Raw genomic sequence first — 19,018 nt, 5'->3', positions numbered from 1 at the left:
AATATCTGGAAGGTGGATTGGATTCTAGAATGTTCCCTAAAGCAAAACTTGAACTTGCTGTTTGTTGAGTAACATGCCAAACCCATGTGAACGGAGTAGTTATGTATACATGCATGTGGCCTCCTGCTTCTCGTGCCAGTTTCTCCAGCACCCGTTGAACGCTGTGGGCTGTAGTTAGGCCTGCTGTGGCTATGCCTGTCCCTGTACTGAACATGTAGGCTCTTTTTCTTCTCATTATATCATAAACAATAGAGTCAAATATTGTGAACAGTATAGAGATGTTTGAAAGTATTGAAATGTGCATGGTTATATGCAAGTTCTACACTGTTTCACATAGGAGGCTTGAACATCCCACAGGTTTTGGAGACATCCTCTAGTACCCAGGGTGAGCTGAGTTCCTGTTCACATACACATGCCCCAGGCTGCCTCTTTCAGCCAGCCTTCTTCTGAATTACAGCAGAAGATAAGTTTTGTACTCAAGGATGGTTTTTGTAGCATATACATCAGATTTGAGAGGATTTCTCCTCACAGTTAATCCTGACAGGTTTTGTTGCTACAATTCCTTGGGCGGCCAGAGGGGCTGAACAGTGTCCACCCTTCCTCCTGAGGTCCCAGTGACAGCACAGGCTGCAGCTCTACCTGAGTTCATTATTTACAGAACAGTGGGTGCAGGGCTACGAGCAGAGGCATAGGTGGCCATGAAGCAACCACGCTGGGAAGTTCATACACAGTGGGCACAGTTGAACTCATGGAGATTGTAGCAGTTGGCTTGGAAGATGATGTGGTACAACAGGTTTACTTTAGTTTCCTGAAACTCAACATACCCCAAACTGGACTTCCTAGAGCAACAAAATTCTGACTAGCTCCAGCTGATCTCTTTTGCAGCTCCTCAATTCCGCCAGTTTTGTCAGCCCTTCTCTCTCCAGTGTTGTCTGAAGCTCCCTTTCCCTCCCCTTGCGCTTCCTGTCATGTACGCATTGATGTAAACAGTTGTCTTCCCCAGGCCACAGCTTGCAGCCAAGCTCTGTGTCCTGGGGAATCTTGTGCCTGGTCCCCCAGTCTTTCCATGCTACACCTCCAATTTTAGTAGCACCCCTCTGACCTCCAGGTTCCTGTGTGAGCTGCCTTCCCTCCCTGAGCTCCGCCTCCTCTGATTGACTTCTAACTGCCTTCTTCCCTGAGCTGTACCCAGCTCCCCATACCCATCCTCTACTCTGTGTTTGGACCAAACGCACTGGCTGTATTATTCATTTTGCCTCCATTTGTACCTACCTGTCTGTACAAACTGAGAAGCTTGAATCCATCTACTTTTTATTCCTTCAAAGACATGTGACTCAAGAGCATGTAATTTTGCCTCCACTGCCCCCCTCCACATTGTTGTATCTTGGAACCAGTAAGGCTACTTTTCATGGTTTATTTGGCCTGTTTGATTTTATAACTGGTATGGAGGGAACACTGATTGTGTTCACAATTGTAAAGCTTCTAGAGTGGACAGTTTACAAAAAGTAAATGTCCCTTTCAACTAAATTAACTAAAAATTAGAAAGAAAAGAAACATAGTCTATGCCAATAACCTGTAAGTGCTTTACTTTCTCAAGCAGCACCATGCTGCAGATTCTTTGTGTGTTTCCTGTTCATCACTGGAATAAACAGCCAGGGAGGCCAGTGCATGAGGCTTTGGTTAGTCAGTTGCCGAGACCTCTCCAGACTACAAAGGTGTGCCTAGAAAAGGGGAGCTCAACATGTTTTCTCTGATGGGTGCTTTTTCTCCTCTTCCTCATACTTAAAATGTAAAGCTCGTGTTGATTAAACTTTCTTCTATGCCCAGAAAGTCCCCAGTCAGCTCACTTCACCTGGAGGCAGAGGATCCAGCCTGGTTGGGGCTGGCCTGTGTGTGCACCTGCTTCCCTCTCCAGCTGGGCTGTTTGCTGTTTGGCTCGCAGTTTTGCCCCACAGTAAATAAGGGTCTCTCCTTATCCTCAGACCCTGTTCTCCCCTTAACATTCCCACTACCTGGAGTATTTGTCTTCATCCTACGATTGAAGAAATTTCCCCTAGGAATTCTAGCTCTGAAATATTTAAAATGTTGACTTCAAAGTCAACGGAACTGTGCCAAGCACACTTTTGAAGATAAAGGAGGAAGCTTTGACAAAGGACAAAGTCAAGGCCCATTAACTCACAGGATGCAGGGTATCTCAGGGAGGTCGGGGTTGAGCTTTGCTGTAGAGAGAAGAAAGCTTTACATTGAAACAAAAACAAATGACTTGAATGTTACAGGTGATTATTCTCATGGGACAGTGCTCCCTGGCTCACTCAGCCTCCAGGGTGGGTCTTCCTGTCCGACACCTTTTGATGCTGAGAGGGGTATGGCGTCTCTGGCTCCAGGCCACTCCCGGACTGCGTGTAGCTTGAGTTACAAAACCGTGGTGGACATTTGAAGAGGCTGAGCAGAACGTGGAGATTGCGAGGGTGTGCCTGCAGTCACGCTGTTGGTCATGGGAGGCTGGACCCAAGACCATGGCTTCCTCAGACCCCGACTCTGAGACTTTGAGCTTTGTTTCTAGAAAACCTTAGGTCATACCTGTAAAACCAAAGTTTATATGCTTACTGGTATTAATGCGACTTTCATGTTCACTGCCCTGCAAATTGGAGATTGTATTCCTATCTAGTATCTCCAGGATGCTAGACTTCAGTGAGTTTTATATCATAGGAATATTAAGTATGCATGGATTTTAGTTTTATTTGTTTTTTTAATTGCTGTTGGAGCTGGAGAGATGGCTGTTTGTAGGACCTGAATTTGATCTTTAGAACCAATGTTAAAAAACAGGCATGTTGGTGTACACATGTCTCTGAACTAAGGAGGCAGAGATAGGCAGATTCTTGGGGCTTACTAGCCAGCCTGGCCTAGTCTACTGGGCAAGCTCTGGACCAGAAACTCTTACCTGAAGCAAACAGCAAAAACGGGGGAAAAAGTTAAGCAGTACCATCATGCGCATGCGTGTGTGTGCGTGCGTGTGCTTGCTTGTGTGTGTCTGTTTCTATATCTTACACAAGTAGCCTTTGGCTGGAATCATATTTAGTTCAAAGCTGGAGATGCCTCCAACTGATCCCTGGACATGGATGTCCTTAGTTTTCCTAAAGTGCACACCTAAGGTTATGGGCTTACATCCCATAAGCAGTGCAGGGCTTATATGCAGCAAAGTGGCTCACCACCTACCCCTCACCTCACTTCAGTGAACATGAATGAGTAGCTTAGGCAAACGATACTGCAGCGGACTAGAGGCTTTAGGAAAGTGTGAGGAGGAGGTAGAGCTGGGAAGAAGAGTCTGTAGGGCCCGGTGGTTGGCAATGATGAAGGCTGTTGAGGGTTTGCAGGCAGAGGGCATTAATGATTAGCAAGAGATTAAGCTTTCCCGGCAGACGGGCTACTTAGAGAGTAAAGGGTGGAATAGTTATCTGGGCCAGGTGGTGGTTCCTTTGGGTGTGTGGGCTTGGAGGTAGGGATTTGCCGAAGGGTGTGGTTAGGAAGTAACATGGTAAAAGGGCTTGGCTTTGTTTCCAGACAGGTATATTATGTGGTGACAGTGAGAGATGAATTGGATTGAGGATCGTGGCGGTTCATGGAGCTAGAACTGGGAGCAAAGCAGGTCTGACATGGGCATCTGTCAAGTTGGTTGATACCCAAATTCTGCCCTGGGCAGAGGGCAGGGGTCAGAGTGTAGGCAGCATGGTGGTTCATGTAGATAGAACTGAGAGCAGGAGGTCTCAGAGAAGAGCAGGTCTGTCGTGGGCATTTGTCAGATCAGATGATACCCAAGATCCGCCCTGAGCAGAGGGCAGAGTCCTGGCAGGCTATCAGGGTATATGTCATTAACATGAGTCAGTGAGATAGGGGACTTGAGACCCGGCTGGGATCCAGAAACCAGGATACCTTCCCATAATCATGGGATGATTCACAGAACAGGGCAGATTGGAAGTGCAGTCTAAGCTCCATGGGGAAGGATGTAGAGGCAGTGCCAGTAAGATCCAGAATACCTCAGAAAACTGACCCAGATTCTTGCAGCGGATCTCAGAGGATCATCAGCTGGCAGATGTCCAGCCTAGTGACCAACAGAGGCACACCGTAACAGGACACCACCTTCCTGGATGAAACCCTTCCCTGTCCCACCATCACTACTGTCCTCTTGTGTAGGAATTGAAATCCCTGTTTTTTAGTATTGCATCAAGTGAACAGTAAGCAATAGCTTTTCCTTTTGGTGGCTTTACACACTTTGCGCATGGTGTCGTTAGTGTTACCAGCTAGTGTCAGAGTGCCAGATCGTTTTCCGGAGGTTTTTGTAGCAATTTATACTCCTTCAGTGAAGTAAACACATCCTGTGGTTCAGTCTTGTCATCTCTGTTCCCTGTGACAAAAGGAACAAAAGCAGCTTGAGGAAGGATGGGGTTTCTAATGACTTGCAGTGTGGACAGGGGGTGAAGGCGGGACAGCGAGAATGTGAGGTGCCTGGTCACACTGGATCTGTAGTCAGGAAGGAGCAGAGATGGGTGCTAGTACTCAGTTCCCTTTCCCTCCAACTGTGTTCCTCCGAGACCCGACTGAAAGAAGGGCTGGCACCTTCTTCAGCGAGAACCTCTGGAGGACTTACACATGTATAGAGATGGCTGGAGCTTCCTCGGGGACTCCAGATGCAGCCAAGATGACGGGGGAGGATTAAACAGCACATTTCACCTTGAAGCTATCTGTCTCTCATTTTCCCCGGTCTTCTGGATATAAAATAGCTACTCACTGCTTTAATGTGTCTTGTGTGATAACAAAACTAAGTACTGTGTTTGTTTGTATTAGGTGTCTGCGCTTCCTCTGCCCCTCCCCCATCCCCACTCATTTGTCTTTTTGTCCTTTCTAGGTGCTCTTAGTATACTCTTGATAGCTCTGTGTGTGTGTACACCATGTGGCACATACATGAGTCAGAGGGCAGTGTAGGAATAGTTTCCCCCCTTCTATTATGTGGGTCCTAGGGATAAGACCTCAAGTCCTCAGCTTTGGCCATAAGTGTTTTTACCCACTGAGCCATCTTTGTCTCTCACCGTCCATCTCTTTATTGTAGGCTAGTAAGAGGGTCCCTTTTTCCGTCTGCCTTCTGATTTGTTCTACCCTTATAGGAGGGAGGAGGGTGTAGCTTTCTGTAACACCTTCACCTGACACCACTTCCCAACAACATGGAGGAGAGGAAGGAAAGCACACTTCAAAGCCACACCTCATGGTTGTTCATTAACATCTGCCTTTGGCTGGAACTGCAAGGGAGGCTGGGAAGTGTAGTCAGTGTTCCCCTTGGGCATTACCCAACTGGAACCCCTACAGAAGCAGGTCAGGAGACCACTGCTGAGACAAAAAGCTGGGGAGCATTTAGCCCTGAGAAGAGGCTTAAAAAGATGTGATTGCTTTTAAATGTAGAAGACAGATCCTTAGTGTTTAGTCCTGAAATAGACCTCTGTCTGTTTTTATAAAATTCACGTTCATTTAAGTTAAATGGTTAGATGACGGTTTTAAGATGATGTACGTGGGGGTTTTTGTTTTTTGTGGGCTTACGCTAGTGTTGTCGTCATCCGTGCCCCCACCGTTATCTGACGGTTTGTACCCTCTGCTTCCCACAGATATGGTGTGAGTCCCGAGAACATTATCCTCTATGGGCAGAGCATTGGGACTGTCCCCACCGTGGACCTGGCCTCGCGATATGAGTGTGCAGCCGTCATCCTCCACTCCCCGCTGATGTCTGGTCTGCGTGTCGCTTTTCCCGATACCAGAAAAACATACTGCTTTGATGCTTTCCCCAGGTAAGCCCACAGCTGCGTGAGTGAGAAGTCAGCCAGTGCTCAGAGTCCACATCTGTGCACTTTCTAATATTGATTGAGCTTCCCCCCCAGGTCAGACTCACTGGGCACCACCAGGGATGAGGCAGACGTAGCGCACTGAGACTTCAGTCTCCAGATGATGGATTAGGCCCTTGAGAGTGCCGTGCCCGGGACTAATTGATTAAGCTGTAACCTGCAGCACGTCCTGAAGGAACTCCAGTTCAGTGTTGATTTGTTCAGAGGGACCTGTGTTGCTCAATTACTGAAGAGCTACACACAAGAGGTATAAATTAGCAATTAGCCCTGGTCTAGACCTTGAAATAAAAAACAGGCACATGTATGAAATTTCTGTTTTTCAGTCAGAGCATGCGGATGAGGGGAAAGGTACATGCTCAGGTAGTCCCTTTGAGAAGAATAGAAAGGTGTTCCTGGGATGATGGAGAAAAACCACCTCCTTGTCCTGATCTTACACTTGCAGCCTGTCCCTGCAGACATGCCCTGCCCAGGAGAGGCATGAGACTCATCCTGGCCAGCCCAGGCCCCTCCTGCAGGCTGACCTGACCCCTGCTGGTCTCTAGTTCCCCTTAATGGGAGGGAGAACCTCTGTAAATATAAGCTGTGAGCAAAGTGCTTTCATTGCAAGTTCCTTCTTGGCTCTTTGCTTTGTTTTGTGTTATTTAAGTGATAATGTGAGATGTATTTTTAGAGTATTTGCCCCCTAGCTTTTTCCCACAGTCCATTGCAGAAGCTAGCCAGCTTGTATTACCCTTTCCAGGAAAAGCATCAGCAGGAGTAATGCATGGTCTCAAGACTTCAGTTGACCTATTAATTGCCAGCGTTCTGTTCTTGCTGGAGAAGAAAACACAGCATTAGGTCGCGTAAGGTTGTGTTCCACTGTCTCATTTCACAGGAAGAAATCTGTCAGCACCTTGGCTGACTCTCAACTCTGTAGCTTGTACCAGGCTTCACTGGAACCCTGCTTCCTGGGAATGGGACACTGTGCATTTCTGGTGGCATGGCTGCGAATGCTAAGTAGGGTTGATGTGCCTTGCAAATGTGGCCTTATTTGTGCTGAATTGGTAATGAGAGGCAGTTTGTTTAAAGACGGGTATTTTGCATGTTTGTGGAAAACAATTCCAGGAGTTACCCTGAAAACAAAATGATGAGTTTAGCCTTATACCTTAAAATTCAGCAATTGAAACTAATTCCATTGTAATTAATTATGTTATTAATAACAAACCAGCAACAAATGCTATTTGCCTCATCCACCAGGCGTGTGGTTGTCCCCCCAGTTGGCTTTCCCAGCAGCTTTAAGAAGTTGATCTGGTTACTGTATTCTTTACAGATCAGGTCAAGAGCAGTGATGTCACTGGTTTCGTAAGGTTAGAGACAAAGAGGCCCTGCATCTACTCAGCGTCCTAAATTATTGATGGAATATATTTCAAGCCATTAATGGCTGCACTGGCTTTCATCATTAATTGGATTTGGCAAATATTTTTTTTAATATAGTATCCTTTGCTACCAAATGGCAGAATGTTTTCTTTCTGAAAAGAAGACACTTTCACAGTCCCTTCCAGTGTCAGAAAGAGAGAGGATGATTCTTATTTATGCTTCAGTGTTGACTATTCTCTGCCGGGGCTTTCAACTTCAGATGTCCTCTGCAGTCAGAGATTTATGGGAATAAACAGCAGCATGGGCATAGTCTTAGGCCTGCCGTAACTGATGAGTAAATAGCTTTTTAAATTGAGTATAATTGAAAGCTTATAAAGGAAGGCACTTTCAAATTCAATCTAGGGGAGAAGTAGGTTTCAGGTAAGATTCTTGCTCTGTAGAGCTGCACATGGCCACAGAGGCTCTGGTCTTCGCAGACCCCGTGGGTGCTGAGGTGTTTCTGTCTTTCTGTGGTGCCTTCAAGCAGTTGGCAGCTTCATGGGTTGTTCTTAAAGACTGTGGCAGTCCCTAGTAGACCTTTGGAATGTATAACTGATGGAAGCCCTCTGTATTATCTCCTTGGCCTGGTGCCTGTTACTGTATAATCTCTCGGAGCTTCAGTTCCCGCCCTGATGAACAGAAGGCAATTCCTCATGGGTCCTGTTTCCTAAGGATTAAATGACGGACTGTACAGAGTGTTCAGCCGTGATGAATGGTAGCTGTTACTTTATCAGCGAGACTCCCACACATAGACCGTTTGTGTCTTTTTACAAGCCTGACCAGGATCAGCTACGGAAAGGAGTCAGCAGTAAGCAGGTCTTGGGCCAAAGGACAAATGGAAAGATATGTTTATTCATGGCTTAATGGAGTATCCCCCCGCCAGAGCAGTCGCCCAAACACCCAGCTGGACAGATGCTGACGGTCCTTTCAGCTCCTTCCTGGGATGATTTTTCAGATCCTTGAGAATTTATCCTGTAAGAGTGGATTTGGTTTTTATTAACAGAAGGCAGTTGAAGTAAAATCTAAACACCATGTTAAGCTTTTGAGCTAAGTGGTGCTGTTTTTTATCAAAAAGTTAGTCCCCTGTTTTTATGAAATGGGGCTTCAAAAAAATTTTTTTTAGGATTATATGTATGAGTAATTTGCCTTCATGTATGTGTACCACATATGTGCCTGGTACCCGAAGAAGCCAGAAGGGCCTCAGATCTCCTGGAACGAGTTGGTGAGTGTGAGCCACCGTGCAGATTCTGGAAGTTGAACCTGGATCCACTGTAAGAGCATCAAGTGCTCTAAACCACTGACCCATCTCTCCAGCCCTTCTTTGTTTGTTCAAGACAGGGTCTTACTGTGTAACTCTGACTGTCCTGAATTCAATTATGTAGACCAGGCTCGAGCTCACAGAGCTCTGCCTGCCTCTGCCTCCTGAGTGCTGGGATTAAAGGCCTGCGCCACCACCGCCCGGCCTGGATCACTTTTCAGAGATGGATGTTCATCCAGACATAACAAGTGCTTGCCTATTTACATTTTAAAGTCTTCTTGAAACATGAATATCTAAAGAAAAATTAGGTACTAGTCTGATGTTTGATAAAACTACTTTTTTAAAAGTAGTAAATGTAGTATGGTATTCTTGACAGGATGTTGGAATAGGAAAGTGACTTTTGTGGAAAAACTAAGTGGGATCCAAATAAAGGCGGGAGATGTTAGCTACTGTGTATGTACCAAAGTTGGTTTTTTGATTTTGACAAATACTGCATGGTGATAGCTGCTGTTAGCCAATAGAAAATGAGTTAGGAATTATGGGAAACTGTATATCTTCCTTTGCTATAAATCCTCAATGATTCCAAATTAAAAATGTTAAGGAAAAAATATTACTGGACTAGCAGTGGGAAAAGAAAACTGAGAAATTATAGTGTGAGTTCGTCACCTGTACCGGGCGCTACTCTTAGTCGTGAGGGCACGACCAGGCTCTGTACTGTCTCGCTGTGACAGGGCAGCACTTCTGTGAACATGACTAAATGGTCCTTGTCTCCCCTCCCACTTCTGTCTTGCAGCATTGACAAGATATCTAAAGTCACCTCTCCTGTATTGGTTATCCATGGTACTGAGGATGAGGTCATCGATTTCTCCCATGGCTTGGCGATGTATGAGCGCTGTCCTCGTGCTGTGGAGCCCTTGTGGGTTGAGGGGGCTGGGCACAATGACATAGAGCTCTATGCACAGTACCTAGAACGGCTAAAACAGTTCATATCTCACGAGCTTCCCAACTCCTGAAGATGATGGCCGACCTTACCTCATTACTGTGAAGCGAGGATCCTTGTTTGCACACACTTTGACTGGATTTAACAGTGATGCCCAATAACCACAGAGAAGGGCCCAGCCCTTGGGGTTTTCTCCTTAAAGAGCTAACAAAGTCTGTCTTTTGTACCTAATCACCACCTTCCATTAGGCTGAGCAGCTGGGGTCTCAGCTGCATGACCTTGCAGGAGTGGGAACAAGAGCTGACTGTGGGGACTGTTTCCCAGCGTCGTAGACTAAAGTGTGACCAAGTCTGTCTCCCTTGCTGTCACCTCTGATTCCCCAACCGGTGCAGGATCACCTTCTCACCCAGGTGCCAGTGTTTGACTGCAGCACTCTCGGCTCTGGTGCCGGGGGTGAGACCATTTGTGAAGCTGTGGTAGTATAACTGGAAACCTGTTGTGAGGCACCCTCCATTAGCTGTGCTAACACGCCAGTCCTTCCCACATCGTCAGCTGTCGCCAACAGCGTCATCAGCTGTAACATACAAATACAACTGGAATATTCTTAAACAACAGGAACTGGGGTTTTTTAAGTGTAAATTTATTACTAGCCAAGAGTTTTAATATTTTGACTGTCTGGTTGGTCTAATAAAGCCTGGCCGACTCTCCTTCTGTAAAGTCCTCGTCGGCTTTTTTAAAGTCCTGTACATATTTGCAATGACATTGTGCACAGATTCCTAATGGGTAGTTTCCTTTAGTCAGGCTTCAACAGACTGCAGATTCCTTGTTTGTATTGTAAATGATTGAATACATTTTGTTAATATGTTTTTATTCCTATGTTTTGCTATTAAAATTTTTATAACATTTCCAAGACAAAAATTCCAAGTTTCTGCTTTGAAGAATTTAGGTAATTAAAATTTCCCTAAGCTGATTTCTTAGTTTAGGAGTTACTTGGGTTTTGACACTGGAGTCGTGCCAGGTGAACATCAGAAATGAGATGATTAAAATTGCTACACTACTTGTATTGGTTGGGGGATTGGGTTTGGGGTTGTTTGGTCTTATTTTTGTTCTTTTCTTTTTTTCAAATTTAAAAGCCTTAAATGTACTGTAAGCCTCAGATCGTTTTACAACTGGATCGCGTTGGTTGCCAGTTTGTGTGCTGTTGCCTGAATGTGGCACGGTGGTTGGTAATGGAATAAAGGACGCATGGATCAGAACACGTGGGCTTATGTGCTTCTTTCTTCATCTCGCATCGAAGGGACTATAAGATCGCATCAGTCATCTCAGGGTCCTTGGGGCATCGCTGTAGGTAAGACGCCTGAGATACTTCCATAGGCCGAAACACAAAGCAGCAGTAAACAGAAGGCCCCTAAGTGGGGCATGCAGTGGGCACTTCGTACAAATGCACAAAACTGAGAGAAGTCTCCTCACCACACAGCTGGCAGAGACAAAATGCCTGTTTCTCTGGGAAGGGTGAGTTGTGGGGATGCCGTGGGGTCTCTTCAGCCTTGTGAGCACCAGAGGAAGGATGCCAGCGTTCAGCTCTTAGCAGCCCTTCCCAGCCATGTTTAAGAGGATGTGGTGGCTCCTTGACACGGCACATGGCCCTAATCCCAGCCCTTGGGGAAGGTGAAAGATACGGGTGTGCATGCTTGAGCAGGCTGTGTTCTGGTCTTAAATCACTGCTGGCTAATGCGGAGCCTTGGGAAGAGCTGTTCCCCTGAGAGTGCATTAACAAGGCTTCCAGGGTATGCCCAGAAGTCCAGAGCACCAGAAGGGGAGAAACTCCCCAGAGGCCTGTTGAGGGGAAGTTAACCTAGAGTTCTAAACACTTGACGTCTCATCCTGTTTGTTGGGAGTGCTTGCATCTTTGTTACTTTTACTTCCTCGTTTTTTTACCTCCTAAACAATTGAGTGAGATTACTTTCAACAGTTGTTATTAATAATAGGAAACTACCCTGTGGGCACATAGAAACTGAGAGGCCCGTTCCTTCATTGTTGCTTCATAGTCATGCAAAGCAACTGGTGCTTTCCCAGAGCCAAGGGTCATGATGTAGAAGTAGCATCCTTTTGAGCATGGCTGGTGAAGTAATGGAATCCTGCAGGGGTCTTGAATCCTGACTGCAGGTTCCTGCCTGAGCTGTGCTTACCCCTCAGTGATGGATGCCCACCAGGTTTGCTCTGGATACAGAAGCTTCTGTCTGGGAGACTTAAATTGCCTTCCTCTCTAGGAAACAAAAGAAATCAAGGGTGTATGAAAAAGCCCTTCATAGACTGGAGATTGAGTGGGTTATTTCTAATATGTGAATTGGGGCTTTCCACTTAACGAAAACTCAAGAGACATCATAGAAATCACACTCAGGGGTAAGGTACTGTGATCACGTTCTTCACATTCGTTCTGATGGTTGTTATCCCTGAAATCAAGAAGTCACTTTTCTATTGCTGTGAAGACACAGAACGAACAAGGGAAGCTTAGAAAAGCATTCATTGGGAGCTTACAGTTTGAGAGGGTGAGTCCATGAGCGTCATAGTGGGGAGCAGGGCAGCAGGCAGGCGTGGTACTGTAGCTGTGGCTGAGAGCTTACATCTCATCTGCAACCAGGAAGCAAAGAGGGATTTAACTGAGCCTGCTGTGGGCCTCTGAAACCTCGATCAAATCCAGTGACACAGCCTCCAAGGCTCTCTCCTAATCCTTCCCAAACAGTTCTACCAACTGGGGTCCAGGTATTAAACACTCAGACAGCTGAGCCTGTGGGCACCGTCACCATCCAAATCACCAGCCGGTGAAAAAGATTTGGATGGATGGGGTTTTTGTCACATTCTTTGTAAACGTGGAGAATCGGGTGGTTATTGTTTCTGAAAAAGTACCCTCTCAAGACCATGAGTACAACAGTTCAGATTGTGAGAATTGCGTGAAGCTCGGAAGGGCAAATGAATTGTCAGGATAACTCCTTTGGGGTGCGGATCCCTGACTCTTGGGAGTTCAGTGGGGAATGCTGGGTACACAGACTTCAGAGCCATCAGGAAAGGAACCACAGGTGTGTACTGTTTCTGAGAACGAAGCCAGAGCATCAGGTCCAAGTTGGAAGCCGTACATGCCTTCCCTCTGGTGTTCCCCTTGGTCTAGGCTACTGGCGAATCTGTTTCTGAGGACCAAGTCTCAGAGACGGACCCTGGAACAGCTTTTCTGGTCCGTAACAGGCAAAAGCCTCACAGCAGAGATACTCAGTTGAGACACAGCTTCCCGAAGAAAACGGACTGAAAGCATTGGAAGGACGGGTAAAAGTGTAAAACTCTCCAAAAACATGCAAGGCTCAGGCAGTTATAAAGTCTTTCATACTGTTAAGAGGAACAGGGAATTCCATCATCTGTAGACGATTAAAGGTACATTCATGCAGATGCACACTGATACACACTGACATAGACCAGAGTAGCGCTCACATGCAGAAAAGATATGTGGAGCAAAAGGTTAGGTGTTCTGTCCTGGTAACACAGCATGAACGATCAAGCTGGGCTTATTCTGATTACACAAACAAAATGCACAAACGTAAATAGGTAAGGCATAATCTCAGTAATTAAAAACCAAACCCCACAGTAATGGTTTTGTGTCAGTGCTGGGGATCCATTCTAGGCAAATGCTCTACCCTTGGCCTACATCCCAGCCCAGCAATAATGACTTGACGTTCACTTCTGACTTGAAATTCTAGTAAAATTAGTACAGAAGGATAATTCTTTTTTTTTTTTTTTTTTTTTTTTTTTTTGATAGGGTCTCACCCTGCAGCCCAGGCCAGTCTTTAATCAGTCCGCCTCGCTCCACCCTCTGGGTCTCAGCTGGGATTACAGATGTGTCATCATGCCTGCTAAGATGGCTTTTTAGTTCATTTTTTAAAAACATTAACATTGATTATATTCAAGTTCTTTACTCTGTAGTCAAGGATTAGTGTTGCTGTCCACACTATAGTATGCCAAGAATTCTAACCATGTGATAAGCCAGGAAGGGAGAGCGATTGCAGACAACTCTAGAGGCAGTTGCACAAAGGCTGAGTTAGGGTTTCTGTTACTGGGGGAAAACTCTTTGGACAAAAGTGACTTGGGGTGGAAGGAGCTTATTAATTTGGGGTGATACTAATTTTTAAGGAGAACCAAGCCAGGAACCCGGGAGTGCTCCTTGCTTGCTCTTCACAGCTTGCACAACCTGCTTTCTCACAGAGCCCAGGATCACCAGGGATGGCCCGGCCCACAGTGGGCTGGGCTCTCTCCCATCCAGTAATCATGCCCACAGCTTGTCTGCAGACCAATCTTACAGACGCTTCCCGTTCATGTCTGGATTTATGTCAAGCTAACAAAAACCAACCAGCACAGGAGACAAATAAAAATGGACCAAAAAAAAAAAAAAAGTCACTTGCCACCAGATTTATCAATATAGTGAGAAAATGTACCTGAGATTTTGTTTTAAGAAACCAAGTTACACCACATGCACAAAAACAAAACAAACAAAACACTAATATTTGCAGATTTTGAGGATTGTATAAAGGTCATGGAGGGGTTGAGGAGCCTGGACCTACTCTGTGGGCTCAGTGAGCCCAGGTTTGTCAGGGCTCTGTGTGTAGGAAAGAAAGACGAGGTAAAAGAGTGAAAAAGGCCCAGTGAGCATTGTACAGTTGGAAGTTCTGCCTGCAGCAGCCTGGCTCAGAATTCTTACACCTTAGTGAGCCTGTAACCCCAAATGAATCCCTTCCGTCTCTCTGAAGTGATAGTAATATCAGCCACAGTCAAGAAAGGATAGAATGAAACTTTGTAAGTAGAAATGCCCGGAGGGAAGAAATGGATGCGTGTACCCACATTAAATAGAGCCTGGGTTAGAACATAACAAAACAAGAAACACTAAAAACTGCACACTGAATTCATTCATCTGCCTGAGCCCTTGCTGCCCAACCATTGCTCTCCTGCCGAAGGGTTTCCCAGCTGCCTGGTTCCAGCTTGTTCACACCTGACCCTATCTGGTGCTGTCTGAATGTATTTGGGGGTGGCCCCAGCTTGCAGACCTATATAGACAGCTGCCTGAATCTCTCCTTGTCTAGTGACTTAGCACTTCCCAAGATGGGCCCGGTCCAGGCTGGACCTGGCTGTATATGCTTCATCTTTGGCTCAGATGCTATTTAAGATATACTGGCTTTGAGCCTTTGACTCACCTAATTTTTGTCTTTTCTTAAAAAAGAAGAAAGAAACATAATCTTTATGGGCTGTAGAGATATCTCAGTGGTTAAGAGCACTTGCTGCTCTTCTGGAAGACCCAGGTTTGATTCCTAGCACCCCATGTGGCAACTCACTACTGTCTGGAAATCCAGTCACAGAAACTCTGATTTCCTCTTCCAGCCTCTGGGCATTAGGCATGCAGGCAAAATACCCATACGCATAAAATACTAAAAATTAAACCAACTTCTCAAATATTTCCATCCATATTCCTACTATTGAATTAAGAAATAAATATCACCAAGACCTTAGAAAACCATTTTGTTAGACTTCACTTTCTCCTAGTCACAGACTGTCTTCCCCACGTTCCAGAGCGAACGCTGTCCTGCATCCCCCTTTGCGCCTGCTCACCTTCCTGTGTAGTCAGAACATGGGCAACACGTGAGAAGTAACATGACAAATCAAGAGATGGTTGAAAATGAGTCAGTTTGTTAACATGGCACTCTGCTATAGGGTGTCGGCATAGAGGATTTGGCACAAAATGGTGGTTTTTGAAGTCTACTGGTTGGAAGAAACTGTCCTCTTCTCCAGGAGGCTGGGACTTGCCCCGTCTTCCCAAGTCACCCATTTCATTGATTAGGACCCAAATCCTTGAATAATTGAATAGTTGAATGAATAATTTGGAATTTGAGCCTGCTCCCTTCTTTTCATTGTGGACTCGGTCATATTGCAGACAACCTGTAGTTCTCAGCTCTCCGAGTTCTGAGATAAAGCTGCCACCAGCACCCAGAGATGAGGGCCCAGCACCTCCTTCTCCCTGTAATCCCAATGAGCTCTAAGCACGCATCTAAAAGTAGACTTAGCACAATCTAGTTCTGACAGGCATGTGCGTGTTGGGATGTGCCTAGGCACGCACACGTGTGTAAGAAGGGTGTGTAAGAAATGTCCCTCTTGGGCTCAAGTTTGACTCTGTTTCTAGTTGATAACACTACCCTGGGAGCTTATGGCCCTTTAGGAGGTGGGGCCGAGATGGAGGAAGTAAATTTCCGGGAGCAGTCCTCGGGTGTATTATCCCTTCCTATCTCACTTTCTGCTTCCTAGTCAGCCATGAAGTAAACACCTCTCCTCTGCCATTTACTCTGCGCCCCTACCCCCACCCCCCCGCCACCATGATGTCTTTCTCCAAGTACACAGATCTAGATAGCTAAGAATTGATGTCACTGAAACCACTGACCAAACTGGGGACCAAATCTTCAGCACACAGGCTTTGGGGATACAGCCTAGATCCAGACTGTACCCCGTTAATTTATGTGGCTGTACCGCATAGGCATTTATTCTTCTCATGTCTATTGAGTATATTTCAGTTCATGCCGTGGATGGTCAGTGGGCATTTAAGTTGACTTCCAGGTTTTTCTTACTAAAGATGGTTTTGCACACCTCATGATTTAAGAGACTTCTTCCTGAAGGGCCTTCATCTTCCAAATGTGTTGAAATTCTCAAGCATTATTTAAATATGTTGATGCCTGAATCCCCAGATCCCGATATAATGGCTCTGGGCATCTGGACTTGGAAGTCAAATACCTCTAGATTCTCAGATGGACATCTGAAAGTCAGAAACCTGACCTGGAAAGTCTTCCTGGTCTCCGTGTGCCCCCCCATCATGTAGACTCTGGCTCGTGCGTCCGTGATGGTTTCAGGTTGCAGGTTTCATAGACTCTGGCAGAGCTATTAGTTCACTGCCCAGTGTGGAGTGGAGCGGAGTCTTGGGGACTGCCTTCAGCTCCTTTAGAGCCAGGCCAAGTCATTCTTGAAGTCAGGGCACAGTGTTTTTCTCCTCCCTACAGCGGGTTAGAGTTCTAGTCTTCCACAATTGATATGTCTTGTGCAGTTTTGTCTAAATATGTAATATATCCCCGACCACTCAAGAGATAAGTTTTCAAAACCACACAGGATGTTCAAGAGCTCTCTATTGTGAAATGCCTGCCCGTGGCCCTGGTCTACTCACCTGATAGATTTCTGTACTTTCTTTTTTCATAGTCATAATCTTCACAAATTCTAGATACTCCTTTAATTTTTTACAAGTTTACTCACTCAGTTGCTCTTTGCCAAGCCCATGCCTCAGTGGTGCCCTCATGGGCACACTAGTCTTTGGTTAGGAAGGAGCCTTGTGAGATGTTGTTGGAACTCTGCTATGCCTCCAGGTTCTCAAAGCAGCTTAAGAAAAATTGAGGCAAAAGGTAGATTGAGGAGATCAAGGGGTGCTCATTCTCCATGCCACATGCTGTCACCTTAGAGGCGACGTCTGTTCCTCCCAGTGTAAATCTCTGGCTTTTTCTTAGACATAAAATCATTTGACACATAAAGAACTATATAACACAGTCTTTTAAAAAATATTTTATTTTATGTGCGTGGGTGTTTTGCCTGAATGTATGCTTGTGCACCGTGTGCATGCATTACCTGCCAGAGGCCAGAAGGGGACATCAGATCCCCTGGAGCTAGACTTACAGGTGGTTTCTAAGAGCAAGACTATCATGTAGGATGCTGGGAATCAAACCCGGGTCCTCTGAAAGGGCAGCCTGTGTTCTTAACCACGAAGCCCTCTCTCCAGCCGTATACCATCTTCTTACCAAACCTCAGGGTGGTTGATGGACCAGACTCAGCACTTTGAGTGAGAGCACTCAGAGAAACCATTACAACACGCTGGCTCCGGAACTTCAGCCACAAGGAATGTGTGCATTCTCTTGGAGCTTACATTCTGATAGAGAAGTGACAGTAAACACTGAGACACCACCAGACTCCAAGTGTGATATGCGCTGTCAACAGAGCTCTGAGATGGGGGACGGTGCCACATCTTTTGACCCTATTTTGGCCCTAAAGAGGTAGAGCAACAATTTGACGTGCCTGTGTGGAGTTCGTCACCCGGGTTAGCATTCTGGTCCCCAGCTGTGTGTCACAGGGATGCTCTTTAACTTCTCTGTGCTGCTTGTCCTTCCCTTGGTTAATAAGGATGATTTGGTCCCACCTTGTTCGATTCAGGTGAGGCTTCCACGGGGTCAGAACACGCTGCTGCACTCTGAACCCTAACCAGCGACACCTGGAGAACCAGAGCGCTCATTCTCCACTGAACCGGGTTTGCTCACAAACCCAGAGAGGAAGATGTTAGCAATGTGTGGGAAAACGGCTCTACCTGCCCCACAGGTTTGGAACCTTTACTCACACACAATGGTGGCTTCTATGCATAAGGGAACTGCCTGTTTGTTTTTAAATTTTTGTTTCTTTAGTGAGAATTTGCTTTGCAAAAATTGTTTCACCTTTAAAACCACAGGGAGTGGTTTTACTTCCCTTATAAGTGTTGGCCCCACAGGATAATGACTATGCCAGGTTTCCTTTTAAAGACTGAGTGTTCTCACAGCAAAAATCCAAGGTCCTGGAGACAGCCAGGATGCTCCTGAGAATGAGGGCTGCCCAGCCTTTACTGTTTAAATGGGAACTCTAGTCTCTACCCCACCACTTACACACACACATGCAAGCATGCTCACGCATGCACGCACACATGCACACGCATTCACATACTCATGCACACACGCACACGCTTACATATGCACACATGCGCATGCATGCACACGCGCACACATGCATGCACACACACGTGCGCATACACACCACCTACCACTTATTCTGTAAACTTGCTTCCTTTATGCTCACATGACATCAGCTATTGCGTTGCCTTCCAACTCACCCTGAAGAGTTCAAGAGTCAGATCTCAGGTTGTGAGCCGGAGCTCCCAGGAGAAAAGCTATGTCCATGTTAAATATTCTCAAGGCTGATTGCTGAGAACCTTGTAATTGTGAAGAGTTGGGATGTTGCAGATCTAGAGCCAAAATTATTTGGACTATTTTTAGCTCCCGTAATAGTCATTCATTGCCCATCATAGTTTCTGACCAAACATTCTTATATAATCAGGTGAATTTGGGGGGGGGGACTGCATTAACGTAGGAGACCACCGCATCACATCAATCTGAAGGCTAAGGGAGTCATCAGGCAGCATCTGGTACCTGTGGCAGAGATTTGCCCACTTGGCTATAACCCACCTCTTGGATGGTCCTGCTATGGCATTTGAAAAATATCTCGATCACGGTTATTATCTCTAACTATAAAACTTCATCATACTGTTTGCACATTGGAGCATGACATGGAAGGCAACCCCATTCCATACTCCTGGGTCACACGGTCACTTGTATTTGGCTCAAGAACGACTTCGTATCCCCTTTGATGTGAGTGTTGCATTCTGCATCACATAGACCTCCT

The 19,018-nt window shown here is 45.9% G+C and overlaps 1 protein-coding gene across 1 annotated transcript in view; it reads left to right on the top strand.

Annotated features, from left to right (window-relative positions):
* Positions 1 to 10,734, top strand: part of Abhd17c (abhydrolase domain containing 17C, depalmitoylase) — a 39,163-nt gene extending 28,429 nt beyond the window's left edge. The window contains exons 2-3 of the mRNA XM_038314069.1: positions 5,652 to 5,831; positions 9,332 to 10,734. Coding sequence (XP_038169997.1) covers positions 5,652 to 5,831; positions 9,332 to 9,551 — 400 coding nt within the window. The 3' untranslated portion in view covers positions 9,552 to 10,734. The remainder of the gene's footprint in view (positions 1 to 5,651; positions 5,832 to 9,331) is intronic.
* The last annotated feature ends 8,284 nt before the right edge of the window (positions 10,735 to 19,018 follow it).

The sequence above is a fragment of the Arvicola amphibius genome, chromosome 12, assembly GCF_903992535.2.
Source record: "Arvicola amphibius chromosome 12, mArvAmp1.2, whole genome shotgun sequence".
NCBI classification, from domain to species: Eukaryota; Metazoa; Chordata; class Mammalia; order Rodentia; family Cricetidae; genus Arvicola; species Arvicola amphibius.
Note: the sequence above shows the minus strand (reverse complement) of the source record. Positions and strands in the feature narration are given on the sequence as shown.